The following is a 22,550-nucleotide window of genomic DNA, read 5'->3' as shown; positions in this document are numbered from 1 at the left end:
CTTTACCACAATTATCATATTTTCTCTTGTATCCTTAGGTAGTCCTTCTGTCGTTGTCTTTGTCTCCTTTTCACAATGTTAACCCCCCTCTTTTTATTTTTTTTCGGATATTGGTCTGTTTTATTAGCTATACCATGATGGCTATACAGGGTTGTGGACATATAAAGGTTGGAAAGGCCTGGGCAGCGTGCTGGGAGTTTGGTCTCCCTCTGCTGTCAGTTTTCAGTTCTCAGCTCATCAAGGATGCTGCTCTCCTTCTGCTCCAATGATTTGCCCTAACTCCCACCTCCGGGCAGGATGCTTTCAAAGTCGATGTTAAAGGCAACGGGGCACCTGGAGCCTGCTCACGTTACACCCCTCTTTCTCACTGAGTGAATGAAACCTATGAACTCTCTTTCTCTTCTGCCTCTGCTCTGGGGAATCTAAGGCTGTGAATGTGTCACTATTCCCTGGGGTAGTCTGAGGCCTGAGCATGCGCACCGGCTGCTACCAATTGTTGCAGATCGCATGAGTCTCGCCCTTTCTACGTTCTCCAGAGATCCCCGCCCGCACCCCGGGTCCTGAGATCCTCCCCTCTCCTGGGTGGTGACTGGTTAGGTCGGGCTGGTTGGAATACCTAGGGAAATAACCCACGGAGTTCACGTCCTTGGCTCTAGCCGCGCAGGCTCGGCATCGCCGCCGCCCTTGTTCTCTGGTCGCTCCCAGCTTCCGAGTGAAAGCCGCTGCGAACGGCTTGAATGAAACGTGTGTGGGTTTAGTGTGTGGTAAAACCACCAGGGGATCCCGTCTCTCCACAAACCAGAAGCTCTGTTAGAAGGAGGACGAGAGGGAGGAGGCCCGGAGCGAAGCGCGCACAGTGGCTGAGCGGCTGGGAGAGGCCGGGCCACCTCCCCTGGCGACCACGCACCGCTCCGCCCGCCTGCGGCGGTTCCAGGCACCACGCTCTCCGCCGGGGCTGCGATGGTGGTGGCAGGGACAAGCTCCTGCACCCCACAGCACTGTGCACAAACCAGCAGCGCCCTCTCCTCCCTCTCCCTCCACCCCACGCTTTCTCCGCCTGTGCACTACGCACAGCCGTCGGCGCCATCCCCTTGTCAACTTTGAGCTGAAGGAGCAGCAACTTTGACAGCGGCCGCGGGTTTCGAATCTGGCTTCTCTTTGGCAACAGTAGCCTCGAAAGTGGCCGGAGTTAGACCAGGCAAGAGTTTCCTCTGAGCATCAGCGGTTGCCTCTGTTTGCAACGGGTTCCCTGTCAGCCGGGAGTGGGATTGTGACAGACAGTCCCCTGGTGGAGGGGACTTGTTTTTCTTTCTCTCTAGAGACCTCGACTAGCTACTGGATAAAGCTGTACCAAAAGGATGTAAATAGCAGAGCAACTGTTACCAAGAAGGCAGCCACCACCCAAAGGAAGGGAGGAACGCGGGGCTTCCTCCAGGCTGCGCCCAGTCGCAACATTAGGCAACAATCAGGTGGTGTTCGCAACTTTTCAAGGTCAGCCTGGTGGATCAGTTATTTCCCTCGGAACCTTCGGGTGCACAGAGCTTGGATTAGATTTGGCTGCGAAATGCACAGGACGCCAAACGTGGAAGGATTGTAGGGGGTGTGTTGATCACCCCCCCCCCCCCCAGCTCTGTTCTCTGCTCTCCCAGAAATCTTCAGCTTCCCTCCACTACCCAGTGGTGAGTATGTGACATGTGTCTAACTCTCTGCACCAAGTTTGGCAGCAGGTGTCGGTGCTAAGCGAGAGCGGGGCTACTAGGTGCGCCCTCGCCGAGCCATGCCGGCCCGGGGCGCGCCTCTCTCGCGTACATCGCGGCTGCTGCTCCTCCTGCTACTGAAGGTTTCTGTCTCTGCTGCCCTGAGCTTTGTCCCTGAGGCCAGGAATGGAACTTGTCTTGGGGAGAGCTGTTCCCCACTGCTCCAACGCCGCAGCAGGGATGCCCGGGGACCAGGAAATTCTGCGAGAGACTTTCTGCGAGTCCGTGTGCCCAGGGAGAAACTGGAAGCAGAGGTGAGAGGGGCGACCTCCTGGGACCTCCCACCGGCCAGGGGCAGCAAGACAGGTGTGAGTGAAGAGGCGGCAGGTGCGGCAGCTGCTGGGCCCTTGGGTTCTCCAACCAAGCCACCTGGTGCCTGGAGGTGGAAAGGTGCCCAGGGTAAAGAGCCATTCGGAAATTTGGGGAGAAAGGATCCTACGGACCTCCAACTCTTCCTTCAGACTTCGGAGAGGGAAGAGATGAATCCCAGGGGCGCTGGCATTCCCCGGAGCAACCAGGAGCAGAGTGTGAAAACGGAATCTGAACCCAGAGATCTTTTTTACTGGCCACGGAGAACTGGACCACTCCAGGGTTCTCACCCAAAGCCTCCAGCGGGGCACGAAGGGAGAACCATTGCTCCCCCAGGCAGGGCACTACCGCAAAACGGGTCTGTAGATGACTGGGTCCCTGACCAAGGCGGTCCACGCCGTGGAAACAGTACAAGCAGGCGCATGAGACTGAAGAACCCTTTCTACCCCCTGACCCAGGAGTCCTATGGAGCCTATGCAGTCATGTGCTTATCTGTGGTGATCTTTGGGACCGGCATCATTGGTAACTTGGCAGTGATGTGCATTGTATGTCACAATTACTACATGAGGAGCATCTCCAATTCTCTCTTGGCGAACCTGGCCTTCTGGGACTTTCTCATCATCTTCTTCTGCCTACCCCTGGTCATCTTCCATGAGTTGACCAAGAAGTGGCTTTTGGAAGATTTCTCTTGCAAGATCGTGCCCTATATTGAGGTAATACCTTCTAGCTACCGCCTTTATCGGTTTCCGGAATTACAGTAAAAGAACAGCGGCTGGATGTACCCACCTGGTGGGACCCCTTGCTTCTTTCTCTGAATGTCTTCTCTTTGCCTCAGTCACTTATGCATGTGTGTATATGAAAGAAAGCAGCTTGGCTAAGTCACCTTCGAACTCCTCTGCCCCTGGCCCGTGGGGGAAAAAAAAGGTGGTCCTATATATAACGTGTACAACTGTGCTCTGGATATGGCGATATTTCTGACTTAGCACCCATCAGAGAGCCCAGGGTTAAGTAAGGGCCCTCCCACCCATGGCTGTCCTTATTGGATCCTAGTAAAGGGGGGTGGGGGGAGTCCTTAGCATTTATTTACTAAAGTGTTTCATTGTGACTTCTCCGACTTCCCATCCCCCGGGGAGACTACTGAGCATTTTCTAAACTACCAAAGCTGAAGTTATATTTTATATATAAAAGGAAATCAATCTTCGTTTTCTCAGTTGGTCTCGTGATAAATTAGGAACCTCCCGAATTAGTTTAAGTTGGCTAATCTGCCTATTCTACTATTTCTTCTAAGTTCTTATGTCTTCCTTGTTTCTCTGTGGATCCTTCTTAACTTTTAAAGACGATTCATTCTTCTGAATGAACTTAAACAAAAACTAGACAGTAGCATCCATCCCTGGTAATCTAACATTTACAGAGTATATGATACAAATTTGCTACTACTATGACTGTGAAGAATAGGCTATTTTTAAGAGATTTACTTTTAAGATAAAAACATTTCTGAAGAAAACAGTTACCTTCCAAACTTTGGAAATGAAAGTTATTTGAGTAAGGAAAGGTTTTACTGCTTCATGTTAAAACTATTGTACCAGTCATTGCTCTGGTAGTGGGAATTTGCTCTGTAAATTGGCCTCTCTTTAAACACCAGCTCTTGGAACCTGCCCAAGTATTTGGCTGCCAGTTGTGGTTTTAGCCAGCTGGGCCTTGATTTTCTCCATTCAGTCTGTTCATTTCATTTATGGAAACACAAGAAGGGAAACTGTAAATATTCCAGAGCCTCTGATCTGTCTGGCACCAGGGCCAGTTGACACTATGTTCAACATTGTCTAAGGCTTAAAACTCCAGGGTAAGTAAACAGAAAACAGTGCCTACTTAGAAGGTCTAAAGCCAGAGATAGTCAATAAGACCCTCTGTTACTCTGCCTGGGCTCAGATGTAGGACCATCCATGACTGTGAAATCAGCTGTTGCTACTTACGGGGATCCAGGGCCTCTTTTGTTGCCAACCATGGAGCGACTTTGAAACACTGTCTTTTATTGAGGAGACAGTTTCCTTTTAATTTGAGAGGGCCTAGGTAAATTATATAAAAGAATATGTGTCGACTTACAATTTTCTTTTCAAAGTCAGTTTTAGTTTAAGCTTTCTCTGGTTCTTATTTTTAATAATGCAAAAGACTTAGGCAAGAAGGAGAGTTAAGAAATAAAGTGTGGAGTTCAATAGGAGAGGCAACCCACAAGCAGGAACTGTGTTGGCTTGCCTCAGTGGGAACTGAAGGGTTGGGCCAGGGGTCCATTTTTCTACATTGGGCATAAAAGTAATAAAGAAGGTAGAAAAAAAGACAAGGGAAAGAAACAAACGGCCAAAGTCACTGAAGGAAAACCACAAGTGGAAAGTGAAATTGTATCAAACAGAAGAAAGACTATAAAAACTTAGGTTAGGTTAGTTTTTACAGTCTTTCTCCTGTTTGATACCATTTCTATAAAAACTTAGGTTAGTTTAATAAGACCTAACTTTTCTAAGTAATGGTGTTTCTTTTGCATTTAAATTTCTTTCTCACTAATTCTGAAGTTTGTATTTTGCTTTGAGTTTTTTGAAACTGGGTATCATGTAATGGAAGCTGGACTCAGACTTACTGTGTAGCTGAGGATGTTCTTGAACTCCTGATCACTTCTGGAGTATGGGGATTACAGGCATGCTTCACCTGGGAGTTTACAAACATATAGTAACACTTTGTTTTTTTCAACTTGGTTTCCTCATTAAGACTTTTGCCGGGAAAAAAAAAGAAAAGGCAGGTAGTGTTGGCAAGCCTTTAATCCCAGCACTCGGGAGGCAGAGACAGGCGGATCTCTGTGAGTTCAAGGCCAGCCTGGGCTACAGAGTGAGTTCCAGGAAAGGCTCCAAAGCTACACAGAGAAACCCTGTCTCGAAAAAAAAAAAAAAAAAAAGGCTTTTGTGAAAGCCTCTTTTCGTGTTAGGAAAAGTCTTCCCTTTCTGTAGTTTTGCTTAGTTTTTGCTATTTTTATAGCCTAATAATCTCTTTTCCATTATGGATATTTGATTTTATTTTTCTAGAGAAATAAGTACTTGCTAGAAAATATTTACTTAAAACAATGGTTTCTATTACATATTTGTGGATTATATACTTTTACTATTACAGTATACATGGCAATCAACATATCACTACATTTCATTCCTTTGAAATAATTTTATAATACTTTAGCATGTTTTATAAAATAATTATTGAACCATGGTGTCAGCTTCATAATTTCCAGTTTCTAAGTATAAAAGCTACAGTTCAAAACTCAAATACAGCATTTTTACTATTTTCAAAGAAGGAAAAAGGATTTGGTCACTCTCCCAAGTCAGATTGTTGAATATACAGACCCTGAGATGGAGCTTTTGTGTGTATGGTTTGGGGTCAGGGAGGGGATGAAGTCTGTTGGGGCATGATCAGGTTCCACATTTGTTTGGTATTGAAGTGGAACTGGGAAGAGAGAGAATTTGTACTATTTATGAAGTTGCCACAAAGACCTCAGCTGACACCAGGGGCACTTCCAGTGTTAGGGTGGTCATGAAGAGAAGTACTGAATTGAGTAAGAAGGACTTTGTAGTCTGTAATGAACCTATCATTGGATAGAAACTGCTTTCAGAAATGGGGCATAACCTTGAGTTCAATGAATCTCTTTAGTGAAGAGCAGTTCTAGAGAGGGCTGCAGTCCATGGCTATTAGACACCCATACTACGTTATCCAGAGGAAGCAATGTTTCATCCCTGAAGGAAGAGTCAGTAGCAACCTGGGTAGAGGGCTACAATATCCACTACACTGGCTTTACACTTTCCAAATTAAATCAGATACAGCACTCTTGGTTCTGTCTTCATTTTAAGGATGAAGGAAGGCATTTAGCAAATGTACCTAGGCAGAGGTATCCAGACCCACAGACTCAGCAGTCTGGGTTGCTTTTTCCTGGTTAGAAAATCATTTATAAAGCAAAGTTATAACTAAAGATTTTATTTCTACTTCTTCGCATCTTCTGAAAAATACCCCTGTATCAATTAGATAAGAAAATGTAATAAGGCCAGTTAACACCATTCAGTATGTGAACTTCATAGCTTTTGCTATTCATAAGTTTTCATCCTGTTTCTGCAATAAATTCCATGGTTTCTAGCTGATTTTTTTAAATTATAATAACCATGGCTGGGCTTAAAACTAATAAAAATGAAGGGAAATAGAATGATAGGAAAATGGAGGTGGGAAAGAAGGTGGGGAAAAACTTGGATGGATTTGGGAGCTATCGTCATTGACACATCAGTTTAAGTTGGCCTATCACATAGACACCAGGGAAAACAGTATCAGAGAAATAGATATAGTGTCTTCATGTGGTGGAGGCTTGGGTTTGGGTTGTAGAAGGAGAATGGTATGAGAGTTTCCTACCATCCTAGCTACTCAAAGATGGAACATGTGTTTAAAGCCAAATGATTCAGACACTGAATATGGCAAGCAGAACAGCTCTTTGCTCATTAGTTGATGGATGGAAGCCAGTCAGAGCCAGTGTATCAGATGATCCCTGACCATTGCCAAACAATTATTTCTGTTTAGATGTTAATTATGGGTTTCAAATGATATAAGTTGCCCTGTAGTTTAAAGGACCCACGCTTTCATGGAAGGGCAAAAGTCTTTCAGTAAGTCTCAGGTCATCACAGATTTTACTATTTTATTTTCCTGGGATTCTGGACTTGTGTATAGAGATAAAAGGTGACTCAAGGGAACACATCTCACCAGGAATTCTGGTAGAAATAATTTGTGATAAATCTAGAATATTTTCTCATGGAGAGAGATTTCCAATGGCTCTGGAAATATTGATTTTAAACTATGTAAAACAAATGATTCCTTCATTGCTTTAGCTTGTACTCAACACCAACAAGTGAAGAAAGGAAGGGGTGACTGGATGCTGAAAGTGGCATGGCCAATGAGTGTGCAATTCTACACAGAGTTTCCTAAACCCCACATTCAAGTAATAGCACATTTATCACAGCAGATGCTAAATTTGCTTTAATGGCGGATTAGCTATTAGGTATTCTGATGGACTTTTAAGTGGAAACATGCAGTTTTATGAGCAATTTGAAAGTTACTAATAATATTCTCTGGGAAAATGGACTCAGTCTGTGAGAATGGTACTTAACAAATATTTTATGACTTCCCATTAATCCTGTTGTAATGCTTTTCTACATTTCCAAGCATGAGAACATATTTAGCTGGAGATTCCAGCAGGAAAGAGAATCAGTTTCCCCAGATTGTGCTTTCATTTACACCTCTATCCTGGAATAGTATATGGTGAAGCTAACTGAATTTGGAGTTTAATAAATAAAGAATATAGTAATCAAATTTCAGCTTCAAATAACTGACAAGATTGTTGTGAAAATGAGACCTTTTTGGAATCTCATCAGTGGTGCATGCATAGGGAAATGTATTTTTCTTTCTTTCCTAGAATTATTATCTGACATTAAGCTCTTAAGGTTTGTGTATAAAACAATAGCACCTGATGACTAAGAACAGTCTGAATAATTCATTGGTGTCTATGAGCCTTTTCCATATATGCTGTCAGGCTTCCATTGATCCACCGAGTATTCATCCATTACACATTTATTAGGCTTCTCTTCAGTGAAAGGCAATGAGTTAGGAGAGATGGGAGGAGGAAAAGGTGTACAACTTTCTAAAGACAAATATCACAGGTAGGCTATGGTTATTAAAGTTTCGAAAGAATAATATAATGTTTTAAAGCATAACTAATATGTATTTTAAGGAAGCATTGGGGAAGTTCTGGAATGGTCTCAGATGGACCATTCTACAATCATAATAAATTATGACCCAAAATGGAGAAATTCAGTTGAAAACTCTGCTTCCTATAATGTTCTGTTAAATTACGTTATCACTACTAACTTAAATTCTTCCACTGCTTAGATCCATGTTGAAAAGTCATAATTATGAAAATCTTTTAATTCTTGTTTTCATAATGTCATTAACTTTCTCGATACATAAAATGAAAAGAAATTAAAAAAATAAGACAGAGGAAAGAAAGGGACTAGAAATTTTTTTTAAAATGCAAAAATTATATAGATGGCAAAAGAACTATCTTTACTTAATAACTATCAGTTCTGTTCATCTGTACAAACATTAACTAATTGAAATTGTATTTAGTAATGAAATAATACATTAAATTGGGTCATTTTTTGATAACCTCAAAGCCATGCAATTACATTTAATAGGACCTTAGAGAAACTAAGACTGAAGACTGACAAAGGAGATTCTTTGCACACTATTATAAAACTGGAAAAAGGAAGCATAAAAATGGAATTATGAAAGAACTGAGTTAATTTGTGGAGTGTCCACTCTGAGACTTTGAGTTCCTGAGAAGTTCCAAGGTATCCTGAATCTGTCAGCACAGTGTCTCTTAACAAAGAAAAGGAACCAACTATGGCCACAAAACAAAAATAAAAACAAAGAAAAAAAACTTTTGATCTTCTGAATATAACCAAGGGTGGAGCTGTTTATGCTAATGTGTGGACCTTGATGGTGTTACAACCATATTTACTTCTGTTACTTTGGAAGCACATAGACCTGCATCTGAGATGTAGATTGTGGAAGGCAAGAGATGGACACGCATCTATTCACCAAGGTTTGTCTTTGATGTTGTAGTCATGTTCCCATTCTTCAAGGGTACTTTCTCATTTTATCTCTCAAGAACTTATCTGACAAGGTCCTATAATTAACCCAACCTTGTTGCCAAGACTTTCTTTTAAGTATCCTCATTAAAATATTATTCTTTGTGCCAGAAAAGATGATGTCATATAAAATTTCATGGTAGAGAATCAAATTATTACAGCTTCAAACTCTGGGGTCTTTCTCTTTGCAAAGTGGGTATTGATTTTTGAGATCATTTCCATAAAAGACAAGCTATAATCTTAGTACCAATCTTACTATAAAGAGCAGATACTTTCTGCTTGTGAGTTTATTTTGTTTTCAATATCATTTTTTCTACATACTTGGATGGTCCATAGCTTTAATGAGGTCTAGATCACTGATTTCTTCCTTGCCTAGAATGCCTTACTTTCATTGGGTCTACGACTCTTTTAACAGCTGCTACTTTGTTGCAAAATAGCCCTGTCTTAGCTTGCCCCACCTTCCTGTCCTCTTACCTATTCTGTCTTATGTCTTGTCCTTTGTTCAAATATCTTTCTTACAGGACAGACGATCTGATAATTTACTTCAAGATGTCAGCATTGCAAATGTTTGCCTTTTTTAAAGAAGATGGAATAAAGAAAGGCTATTCTTTATCAGATTACCAATATTAGAATTTTAGTTAAAAGCTAAGAAATTTCATGTTAAATGCTTTTTTCAGTATTATTATAAATGGCAGAAATATTAAACTGCAAGTAATTCTGTTTTTAGTTTATATTCACTATCATACAAATAGATTTAAGTAATGACAAGAGAAAGAAGTTGAAAATCTGTTGCTTATCCTTGGATACATACCCAGCTGCAATTCCAGGGCCCATTAAGTTGGGAGGAAAGTCTCATAATGGTAGCAAGAATTGTAAACTACACTGTGAACTTGGGAAAATGACATTTTGAAACAGTTTTCTAATTATTGGGAATAAATGTGGGATAGAAAAATTATCTTTTAATTAGTTCATTTGAAATGGTAGCTTGTATTTTTTTTTTTTTTTTTTTTTTTTTTTGGTTTTTCGAGACAGGGTTTCTCTGTGTAGCTTTGCGCCTCTCCTGGAACTCACTTGGTAGCCCAGGGTGGCCTCGAACTCACAGAGATCCGCCTGGCTCTGCCTCCCGAGTGCTGGGATTAAAGGCGTGCGCCACCACTTATTTGATTTTTAAATAAAGTGAATTTTGTTCAGAACATTTGTTGCTGAAACAACAGCAAAATATGCAAGAGGAGGCTAAAGCGTCAGTCAGCAGTTGATGTCTTACGTATACTTTTCTCAGTGACATTAGAAATCACATATACATAAAATAGGGTAGACGTGAGAGACTGACTTTGGTTTGTGCTAGATGCTGAAGTGTTAAATTAAGTATTGAAAGGGCAAGAAACCTTCTCTTTCTGGACTTATGGTTGTGAAGAACCCTTTGATTTTGGAGCTGTATGCACACATAAGGAGCAAGGCTTATTTCTCCATTGGTACCTTTTGGTTTTAGGAACTCTAATCAAAGCATGTTCCTGCCAGAGTTATCATCTGTACTCACTCTAAAATGAAGACCTTTTTGATAAAGGTCATCTTATTTACAGCAGTCTGATCAACAACAGTTCTATTGAATGTTCTCTCCCATGGTGTGCAGTATCCTTTTCCTGGGGAAGTTGCCCTGAAGTGTTGCAAGGATGAAGATTATGGAAAATGCAAGAAAAAGCCAAAAGCATGCAAGTTCCAGCCATTTACAGCTTGAAAGGAAAGTACCCTGTGCTCATCCTGCCCCTTCCTGACTGGGTGTTATTCCTATAACCACTGACTTATAATAGATTGCCATTCATGGCCCAAATGAATGGGTTTTCTCAACAGTAATGCCCTTGTTCTCTAGGGTTACTTGTAAACAAAAGATGCTATATAAATAGATGTATTGAACATTTTAGATATGAAAGCAAAGTTAGAATACAGTTTTCATGACCTTGGTTAGAAATTTCCCTATTTAGTTACTTAAGCAAGTAGATTCAGTTTCACATGAAGGAAACTGCTTAGAACTACACCGATCTTTCTCTGCAGTGGTATCAGATTCTAATGGAAGTTTTAGTAAAAGATGCTTTTTATTTCATAAGAGTTTTCCTTACTTTATGTGCTTTCTTGCATGTTTCACAACTTACTCTCCATCTTGATAGTTCCTTTACTCTTTATTCATAGTGAGCTTTGGTAAAAACCACCAACAGCTTACATAGGATCTCCACAGAACACCATTCTTGTAAAAGATTGACATGCTCTTTTATTTTTTGTTTTCATTTTATGGGTGTGAGAACCTGCATGTATTTATGTGCATCTCTAGTACCTGAAGAAGCCAAATGTGGGTATCAGATTCCCTGGAAATGGAATTACAGATGGTTGTGACCTGCCATGTGTATGCTAAGAATTGAACTCAGGTTTTCTCCAAGAGCAGAAAGTGCTCTTAACCACTGAGCTAACTCTCCAGCCCCATATGTTCTTTTGACATGGTTTTTCTAAAGATTAATTTCATAAATTACTGTACAATAAAATAGGTTCAACAGGGCATCTTCCTATATGTGCCTGTATACTTTATTCTCACTCATCGTTTCCTGCTACATCCAGTTCCCTTTCCTCCCCAGTCAATACCAACCTCTGCTTTCTTATCACATTTATTCTATTACTCTATTTCCCAACTCCCTTAAGATGACTTCCTCCCATCTTATGACCCTTTTCTAGTTTCATAACCTATAAACATACATAACAGACACACATGTGCATGTATATACTCACATATAGAATTTTAAATCTATGTTCTGCATATGAGAGAAAGCATGTGGTATTTGGTTTTTTGAATATAGCTTATTTTGCTTAACATTATAATTTCCAATTCCATTTATTTTTGTTTGGAGTTTTCTTTATGGTTGCATAAAACTCCACTGTGCACAACATTTTTTAGTTTATTCTTTCTCTGATAAATGTCTAGACTGGTTCCATTTCCTGGCTATTGTTAAAGTGCAAAACTAAACATAAATATTCAGATATCTATGTGGAAGTTAACTTGGATTTTATGACTGTATATCCAAGAGTGCCATAGCTGGATTTTATAGTAATTTTTTTCAGTTTGTATTTTTGAGGAATCTTCATACTGATTTCCATAGTGGCTTTACATGTGTAAGTTCTCACCAGCATTGAATGAAGTTCCCTTTCCACTCACACCCTTGCCACATTTGTTGTCCCCTCTTTCCTCTTCTGACTGGGGTACAAGGAATCTTAAAGAAGTTTTCATTTGCATTTCACCAATGGCTAAGCATGGTGCACACTTTTTAAAAATATCTATTGATTGTTTGTTATTTTTTCAAGAACTGTAAATTCAGTCCATTAGCTTGTCTATTGCTTAAATAATTTTTCAGTGTTTAGTATTTTCAATTCTTTATATACCCTGAATATTAACCCTTGTCTGATGGGCATTTGGCAAAACATCTTTCCGTATTTTGTAGACTGTATTTTTTCTCCCATTTTCTTTTTAACCTCTGTAGAGGATGCTTTTAACTTCATGAAACTTCATCTGTAAACCCCGAGGGTTGTTCCTGTGTTTTTGAAGTTCTTTCACGTGGTGTTCGGGAAGCTCTCTGCAGGGTTTAACATTCGCTGAACTAGATTCTTGAGCAATGAGGACAATGCATCCTGTTATATCTTGAATTATAAAGTGTGTCTTCTACTGTGAGCACTGTGATTACTGTTTTGCCTTGTTCTGTTGTGTTAAAAAAAAAAACTAGGAAACCATTGACCTTCAGAATCAACTTGTGATTGAAAGAGAAATCCTTTTTTGTTTTTATGCAAGAAGAGAGTTTCACGCTGAATCTTTCCTTAAGGACTTTGTCATCCACACCTTGTTCATGTAACTAACTCCTCAGTGGTGTAACATGGCTGTCTTAAATTGGTCATCAACAAGGCTGAGCAGAAATTTGGGACTCATGGTATCATAAACATAAATTCCCCTAGAAGAACAAGGCATTTGATAGTCGGAGCCTATCTATGAGTTTCATAATCATTCAGTTGAGTTTCTTTAGTTAAGTCTTGCCAGTGATAAGGGGTTTCCCAAAGAACATTGCAGTTTCTAGGCAGGGGACAATATCTGTGTTGTTTCATTATGAAGTATCTGTATTGATTTGGTTAGCTTCTATAATGAAATTTAGATGCAAGCTCTAGAAGCCATTCCTTAAATTAAGCCACTTCCATTCTAGTTTTAAAATTCTCTGTATTGCTTATGCTTCTTTTATTTCTTTGCTCTGGTATGACTTCCTAGAGTCCACAGTAAAGGGAAGAGTCTACACTACCCTTCTTCTTATCAAAGAGGGTCAAGGGGAGGATGATAACTTGTCTCTCCTGGTATTAGATGTGAACTGAACTATCTGGGTCATTAGCTCATATAAATTCTACCCTAACTATAATTGGGAATAAAACTTTTCATATGAATTCAAAATGGAGTCCAGTTTGGGTTAGTAGAACATTCAAAATATAAAATACCATGTAACTTTTCTAATGAGTGACTTCAATCTGGAGTATTCCTCCTCAAGCACTTAATAAATCTTCAAATTGGCAAATGTTATGAAAGCACCAGCTTCATCTCTAAAATATACTAGCATGTAAGAGAAAAGTCGAGTAACCATTCAGACATTAAATGGTCCTGTTAATGATGAAAGTGGCAGATGAAGTGATGACCTCTGTTCTGAGCTATTATTTTCCTAAAGAAGAGAAAATCTTTTCAACTTTATGAGGGTCACTGTACATGTCAGGAGCAACAAAAAGCATATTGAGAGCTAAATTCTGGGTGGTATTCAGAGTCTTTTGCCTGTATGCTTCATCCTTTCAGCATACTGAGTTAAATAAAAGCCTTAAGGTACAATTCATGACTATCTTGATTGTTAGCATGTAATTTGAAAAGGCCAATCCCAAATGTATCCTAATTTAATATCTTAAATAGGACATTGGTGTTATTTTCCAAGACATAGACCATAACCTTTGAAAATGTATAATATGGAAAGTTTTATTATTCAGTCAGTTTAGGAAACCAGTTAGACATCTGTAGCCATTTCCATAAGGGATATTTGGAACTTATGCTTCTCTTCCTTTCTCCTTGAGTTGACTCCTCAAGTGGATTCTAAAAAACATGAATCTATCCCAGAGTAAGGGTAGTCAAAGAAAACATGCTATAAATTGTGTAAAGTCAAGTCTATCCATCCAGTAGAGCCATTCCATACACAAGCCTACTTGCTAGATAGATAGCAGCAGGTAGGAGGTAATGAAGAAATTATACTGTTTGTTTGATGCCACTTGATGACAATATATATATATATATATATATATATATATATATATATTGATTTTTGCCAGGAAGCATGATATAACATGTATAGTTCTATAGGTATGTGTATATATACATTTGTATATGTGCATATGTGTGTGTGTGCCTGTGTGTGTGGACAAGCACTCATTTTTATAGTATTGAACTGATAAAACATTAACACTCTCTTTGCTACTAAAAATAGAATTCAATAAATCCATAATGATGCTGAAATTTTAACAGTCACATTGTAAGTTTAATAAAGGAGAGTTACCCTTAAGCCCATACTTTGGTACTGTATCTACAGCATCCCTGTGTCAATTCTCAGACTTGGACTATTGCTGCATCCCTCTGTCCCTTGGAGCCATGCTGTAGATGGCTACAGCTCTCTGAAGCCTCCATACACTGGATGATGACAGGGCAGGAGCTGAAGGAGCTTTATTGTTGCTCCTCTGGGATACAGAGAACAGCAGGACATTGTTGTTTGAAAGAAAGATCTTTGAGATTTTTATTTTGATTCTGTTGCCTTTTCTGAATTTTGATACCAATCCTGTAATGACTTGTTTCCCTAGTATTTAAAATTCTCTTCTTCTAGCTTTCCTCTACCCTCAAAAAATAGTCTTGTCTCTTGAAAATGTTTATCACTTCTGCTTTTGTTGCTGTTAATTATTCCCCTCATTCCTTTTAATTCATAAGAGACTACATATCACTCATCCCATCTCAGGGTGTTGCACCAAAGAACTATCTATCTAAGCCAACGCCTGACAGCTTTCCTCCCAAGAGCATGCTTCACAGTGATTTCAGCCATCAGATATGGTCATTACATGCAGAAGATCTAGAGTTCATGATACAGTTTTATAATTGCATATAATTGAACCATTCGTCTTCATGGAATTTTTAATAAGCTCTAGGTAAACAAGTGCATTTAAAATTGTGATAGTGATCTTTTCATGTTATCTTAACATTTAGGCACTTTTAATTACATGGGTAGATTTTATATATGAGTATGTAGAAACTGGGCCAATGCTCCTTATTCTGATGATTTTTATCAATTTGTCTCTGAGATAAACAGCTAAATCTTTACATGTGCTAAAGCCTCCTATAAATAGTCGGGGGAGTTACTTAGCAGAGCCCTTTGCACATTTCTTTTTCTTTCACATCATAAAATTTAGTGCATGAGTGAGTTTTCAGGAAATATCTGAAGTAATAGGGCTGCAGGTGGTGACAGCAGGGGAGCAACGGGGCCTAAGACTGACATTTGGGTTGCGGTTGCTGTTGGCAACTACGTTTCAAGGGCTATCAGCCTTTGGGATAGCACAGCTTTCCCCACTGTCTCCTTGAATAATTCTTCCTGATGCTCTTGTGACCTTTCTGGGTTCAAGGTATTTCTGCTGGGTCTCAGCTGTAGAGCATGCTATCAGAGAGAAGAATGATTTGTAAACAAGAAGCTTGATAGAGGAACTATGAATTTTTACATGAAAACTGGAATGATCTCTCATGATCTCTCAAGACAACTACAGAAGAAGATAGATGCATTTGGGATTCTAACCGGATACTGAAGCTTTGGGAATGTATCTGACTATCTTCCAATCAAATTACAGTAAAAGAAATAATGAGCAGAGAGTCAGAGCAAATGTAGATTTTGCTTAAAATTTGTCCTGATATTTGTTGTGAGATGAACTGTATGGAGTCTGGGAACCATTTTGCCTTTTTTTTTTTTCTAGTCAGGGAGCATGTTCTCATTAAGAGGCCACATCTACAGTCTCTGTAGCTGGCAATCTACCACTCCCATTTAATACTCATCTTCCCACATGCATTTGCTCTTACTTCTTATGAAATGCTCTGTAACTGACTCAGAGTTAGACAATAGCACTTGGAATATGTGACTGAGAGTTTAGAACTCTCTAAACTAGCAATCAGAATAAGGGAAAGAATTGCTATCCATTGCACATTGTGTGTTCTTTGTAAGTAATGAAAGAAAACTACCAACCAGTAGGTGTGCTGAGCCTCTAAGAGACTGCATCGTCTCAGTCTCTGGTCTCTGTATGCCTGAGAATCCTTTTATCACAAGCACTATTCATCATTTTAAAAAGATTTTCAGCATAGAGAAAACCCAGGGGCTTCATATTTGTGCATGGACTCTGATTATTAGCGACAGTGATGACAGGGAACCATGTATAAAACGTCTCCTTAGTGAGACTACACGGAGACTCTCGGGAGGATTGGCTGATACCTCAGCACATGAGGGTTTATTTATTTTACATTATTAAAGGAAACAAATCAAAACATGTCAAAAACCTTAAATACAAATACAAAATTTAAAAAATCTGTAAAGTATTGTAATTTCCACATGATATTGTTTGATGGAGGCCTTTAGATAATAACAATCCCTCTTAAAAGTCCCTCCATGTAAGGTTACTGACATTAAAAAAAATGCCAAACTAGAAAACAATAATGGAATGTGGACCTCAGTTGTAGAATTGTTTAGCATTTGAAGCAGAAATGAGAAGAAATATCCATCAAGAGGAATGACTCATTATTGTAAAAGTTAATTTTAATCTTTGTTATTTATTTCTAAATTGTTTGAGAAACTTATACGTGAGCATCTACGTTGCTCTTGACTCTCTGCCTCCCTCCAATCCTTCCCATATTAGAAAGTTAATTTTTATGAGGTGGCTTTTCATTTTCTCAACTGTGAAAGATGGATGTTTCTTATATGGATATTTGGGAGAATTTTGCAAAGAACTTGAAGAATTATGGCCATAAGCTCTATCATAAGCTCTTTATCTGGCTTGTTTAGAGCTCTATTGTAAATTTTTCTTGCCTTTTGCTTTTCATGCAGTTAAAATGTTATCATGTCCCATTTTAAGATTATTTTCACCAATAATAATAACAGTAGTCATGACATGGGCGATGACAATATTTTATATTGGAGCTTAGGGAAGCTGTGTGATGTGTCATGTGTGGGAAGAAGAAAGCATATTGAATAGAACCTACAAAGCAGGTTGGCATAGCTCTGGAGACATTGGCAGCTTGAATGTGGCAGATAAACAACAAATGTCATAGCATTAGAATGGTTTTGCCATCATGATCCCATCAGGTTCTAAAAAACTCATACTAACATTATACTTTTAATTTCCTTGCTTTTTTTTTTTTTTTTTTTTTTTTTTTGGTTTTTCGAGACAGGGTTTCTCTGTGTAGTTTTGGTGCCTGTCCTGAAGCTTGCTATGTAGACCAGGTTGGAGTTGAACCCACAGAGATCCGCCTGGCTCTGCCTCCTGAGTGCTGGGATTAAAAGCATGCACCACCACCACCCAGCTTGTAACTGTATTTTAAAACATTCTCATCAACAGACATGGGAAAAACTGCACTCAACTCTATTTCTGGGGCAAAGCCCAATGCATTTCATCTACCTGAAGACTTTTCTTTCTAAAGCATCATTAACATTTTTTATTTATTGTTCTTGTTTAAATCTATAAGAAGTTACCACATTCATTAAACTCTAAATTGCTTACATTTCCCAACAAGTATCTAGGTAAATTTTGTTTCAGGTGATATCAGTGACTTAGGATTACTCAATCACTCTTGAGTGACTGTGAACTTGAGGAACACCTGCTTGTTCCTATCTAAAAATCTTTAGTATCAAGCACAGTGCTTGGCTTAATGTTGGTATCAACAAATATGCACATGCGTTGGTTGTGTATTTCTGTGCTTCACTAGAATATGCATGATGCGTAAGGAATATTTTACAGACAAGTGACAGCCTGTATCTTTGTTCTTTTGGCATTGCTGTGACCAAAACTTTTTGACAGAAATGATTAGGGAAGGACTCATGGTTTCATAGGTTTGTTCTTAGGTGTTTGGGCAAAATATCACAGTGGAGGCTTAAGCAGAGCATCATGGTTACGGGGAGCCAATGTGGAGGCTTGGGGAGAGCATTCTTATTTCACCTCTTGACAGATGAAGCAAAGAAAGAAAGGTTAAGGAAGCACCTAGATGAGATAAAGCTCTAAGGACTTTTTCTCCAATGACTTACCCTCCCTCAACCAGGACCTTCCTCTCACCTTTCACCACCTGTCAACAAAGCCATCACATTATGAGCCCATCTAGGATTCAATGCATCATTAAGTTAGAGTCCTCAGAATCCAGCTGCCTAAATACAGACACAACCATGTGTGTGCTTCCAAGGTCCTGTTGGGTATTTCTTACCCATCCAAGTTGACACTCAAAATTAACTGTCACACTATTTTAAATTAGGAACATGTATTCCTGGAAAAGCCTTGCTGTGAATGACAGGAATACGTTTCTGATTAAGCTTCAACTATTGACTTACTTGGATATCTGACCATAAGCACACAAGAGCAGTGAATTTTGGATATGATATCCTATCTGTCAAATGCTTTCCCAATATGAGTATTTCCTGTGGTTAGAACAAGACACCTTTTTGGCTCATTTATGTATTTTTCATGGTTATTTTATGTGTATTTTTGCCTTATTTAAGCATTTCATATTTTTTTACATTTAATGGATATTTGCATTTGAGTATACTTTTTCATGACTAATGTATTTTTTGTTTTATTCTGTGCACATGAGCCCAAAGAGGTAGTTGTGTTTTGTATATTGTGATTTTGATTTTGTTAAATCATATTTCCTTTATGTGATTTCTCTGAGTCATTCAAGAGAATTTTTATACTTGTCTCTATCAGGAATCTTTAATGATTTTAAATTCTATTTTTAATTTTTCCATCCAACACAGTTAGTGCAAATTCTAGCCTTCATGTCATGTAAGTTGAACTCTTGGTTTCAATTTGACAACCTCACACCACCACCAATTTACCGTGATTCCCATGATGCCCATGTTATCATGTAGTTAAGTTTCTCCAATGTCTGTTGTTCCCCCACTTTACACCCTTAAAGGTGTCAGTATTGGAGGAATCTCAAACTCATAAAAGTCTTTGCTCCAATCCTTACCCACTTTTAAAAAGAAAATTATATTGCATTTATTTATTTATTTATTTGCTTATTTATCTAGTGTGTGTACACATGTGTGCCACAGAGTGCATATGAGCAGAAGTCAGAGTACCACTTGCAAATGTCAGGTCTCTCCTCACAGAAAGTGGGATCCGGGGATCAATCTGAGGTCATCAGGCTTGGCGGCAAGCAAGTACTCTGCTATCTTCCCAGTACCCTTACTTTCATTGGTCCTAAGTTTACTTTCTACCTGCATGCATCTGGACACCTAGCACCCAGCACCAAAATTGTCTGGAAACCCCATGGAGAAAGGAGGTGTTAATAACTGACTTGAAATTTATTTTCTCAATGATTTTGGTCGCTAGAGAATTTCTCTTTCTTGTTTTCCAGGAGTTTATGCCTTGGAAAAGATCAGAAAGGATCCTTTATTTTGTGTTTAGGAAACACTGGGGGGGAATATCTCCAGTCAAGGAGCTTGTGAGAAACAGTGAACTCAGAAGCAATGGCTGTGTGAGGCAATCCTGAGTCCACCTGGGAAAACATGACCATCCTTTGAAGTAATAAAAACGAGACATAAGCAAGTCTCTGCTGTTTATCTAGATGTCCTGATGGCTGGCATTTTCACAGTGACTGCAATTCTTCCAGCCTCCGGAGGTTCTTATCTGTGACAGAAAATTCACACAGGACTTGCTGACCTTTATAGATGCTCCCAAAATCTCTACTACAGCTCCTTGGTGTGTGTGTGTGTGTGTGTGTGTGTGTGTGTGTATACATCACCCCAGAAATACTACACTTGTTCTTTTTTTTTTGTTTTTTCGAGACAGGGTTTCTCTGTGTAGCTTTGCGCCTTTTCCTGGAACTCACTTGGTAGCCCAGGCTGGCCTCGAACTCACAGAGATCCTCCTGGCTCTGCCTCTCGAGTGCTGGGATTAAAGGCGTGCGCCACCACCGCCCGGCTCAACTTGTTCTTTTTATCATGCTCAAATAATTTACCTAAGCGATTGGCCCAGTTTTCCCCTTCCCTCCCCAATCTTCTTGTTCTTCCCCTGCTTTCAGATTCCCAACTCCAGTTCTCTGTCCCCCACTGCCCTGTTCCTCCTCCTCTCCTCCTCTGTCCTCTCTTTTCTTCCTCTCTCTCCTCCTCTCCCATGCTTTCTTCTACTTTGCCCTCCCCTCACCGCCCCTGCTGTCCTCTCCCGCCTGTTTTTTTTTTGTTTTGTTTTGTTTTTTAATTTTATTTTCCAGTGCTATGATCTCTCAGAACCTGTGCCTTCTGTCTCCCCCACAGGTGGCTTCTCTGGGCGTCACTACTTTCACCTTATGCGCACTGTGCATAGATCGCTTCCGCGCTGCCACCAACGTCCAGATGTACTATGAAATGATCGAAAACTGTTCTTCCACCACTGCCAAACTTGCAGTTATCTGGGTTGGCGCTTTGCTGTTGGCGCTTCCGGAAGTTGTCCTCCGCCAGTTGAGCAAGGAGGACTTGGGCTTTAGTGGCCAGGCTCCTGCAGAACGGTGTGTCATAAAGATCTCTCCCGATTTACCAGATACCATCTATGTTCTGGCCCTCACTTATGACGGCGCGAGGCTCTGGTGGTATTTTGGCTGCTACTTTTGTCTGCCCACACTTTTCACTATCACCTGCTCTCTAGTGACTGCGCGGAAGATCCGCAAGGCAGAGAAGGCCAGTACCCGTGGGAACAAGCGGCAGATCCATCTGGAGAGCCAAATGAACTGCACAGTGGTGGCCCTGACCATTTTATATGGGTTTTGCATCATCCCTGAGAATATTTGCAACATCGTCACTGCCTACATGGCCACGGGCGTTTCACAGCAGACCATGGACCTCCTCAACATCATCAGCCAGTTCCTCTTGTTCTTCAAGTCCTGTGTCACTCCTGTGCTCCTCTTCTGCCTCTGCAGACCCTTCAGCAGGGCCTTCATGGAGTGCTGCTGCTGCTGCTGTGAGGAGTGCATCCAGAAGTCTTCCACCGTGACCAGTGACGACAATGACAACGAGTATACCACGGAGCTGGAGCTGTCGCCCTTCAGCACGATCCGCAGGGAGATGTCCACCTTTGCTTCCGTGGGGACCCACTGCTGAAGCTCCCGGCTTGCTTAGCTCGGATTTCTTCCATTTTCATATCCTGTGAAAATTTTTACTCCATATTTTTTCCATACAGGGGAACGATGCAAACATTTTGAAAAGCAAGTAGAGGGAGACCTATTAACTACTCAAAACTGATTTTGCAAATTAATATTTGTGCTCTGGGAATAAAATGTTTCTATTTAGTTATGTAAGAAGAAGGTGGCCAACAGTCTCATCATTTTTCCTGCTATGGTGCTAATATTTTATTCAAAAGTTACTGCACCTTAACAATATTAATTGTTGGATTTCTTTCTTTCTTTCTTTTAAAAACATAATCATTGTATATTGAAGGTGGGCTTGTGATTTTGCTAGTTATTTTGTGTTTGAGTTGTGATTGAAAGTACATTGTATCTGAGATGATTTGTACTTTGAGCCATGCAAAGTAGTACCAAATAAACTCCCCATCCTTCTTTAACATGACTGTCAATCTACTTTTAATCAAGACTCAATAAATCTTTTAATTGCCTTAAACACACAATTACTAGTCTGATGCACAATTTGAAACTGGCCTTATTGTTTTATAATTATATCTTCCTGTAAGGCAGGTGATCACTATGTTATAAAGATGTTTTCCAAATAATACTATTTATATGCATAGCTTGTAAGACTGTATTGTACATTAAAATGAAACTATATATTTTAATATTCACACATAGCTGTAAAATCACCTCTGAATATTTTTAAAAATATGGACGACAGAAGAGTAGGTGGAGAGTTCTTTTTCCTTCTATAGATCTATTTTAAATCCACCTTTGAACTGGCACATGGAGGGACAGATTCTCCCCTGAGGAATTATGGGCAGATCAAGACTGGGAAACAATGTGCTTGTCATCTGATTTCCACTAAACAATAGCCTCTGAAGTTTCTGTGGCTCATATGTGAAGTGCTCTGAATTCTAATACTCCTTCTTAACTCTTTTATTTCATTTTTTAAATTTTTTTGAGAATTTTATAGAGTACTCTATTTAAACTATTTCCAACCCTTCCTTCCCCTTGCAACTCTTCCCATTTGACTCCCTCAAATTCAAACTTTAAAAAATGAACCTAATTAAATCTCTGTGACTTGAATTTTTATGTGTAATGAAATTACAGCCAAATATATATATGTATATATATTGATTAGAGTATACAAACACTCAAATACTACCTTTAAAGAGATGTTCAATAAATTCCCCCACCCCCAAACCCTGCCCATTCAGTTTATTGAGTCACATGGTGCTTGGCATGTGGGTCACATGTCTAGATGAGATGGCAGACTCTGGACTGGAAATAAAGTAATTTTTTTTAAAGCTCCAAGAAAAGATGGGTTATTAAATGCCAGTG

At 39.7% G+C, this 22,550-nt stretch overlaps 1 protein-coding gene across 1 annotated transcript; it reads left to right on the top strand.

Moving 5' to 3' along the window:
• The first annotated feature begins 637 nt into the window (after positions 1–637).
• Gpr37 (G protein-coupled receptor 37) lies at positions 638–21,706 on the top strand. The gene is made up of 2 exons (XM_052720002.1): positions 638–2,779; positions 20,365–21,706. The coding sequence occupies exons 1-2, from the start codon at positions 1,778–1,780 to the stop codon at positions 21,181–21,183; spliced, it is 1,821 nt and encodes a 606-aa protein (XP_052575962.1). The 5' UTR covers positions 638–1,777; the 3' UTR covers positions 21,184–21,706.
• The last annotated feature ends 844 nt before the right edge of the window (positions 21,707–22,550 follow it).

The sequence above is a fragment of the Peromyscus californicus genome, unplaced genomic scaffold, assembly GCF_007827085.1.
Source record: "Peromyscus californicus insignis strain IS unplaced genomic scaffold, ASM782708v3 Scaffold_6__1_contigs__length_162567912, whole genome shotgun sequence".
NCBI classification, from domain to species: Eukaryota; Metazoa; Chordata; class Mammalia; order Rodentia; family Cricetidae; genus Peromyscus; species Peromyscus californicus.
Note: the sequence above shows the minus strand (reverse complement) of the source record. Positions and strands in the feature narration are given on the sequence as shown.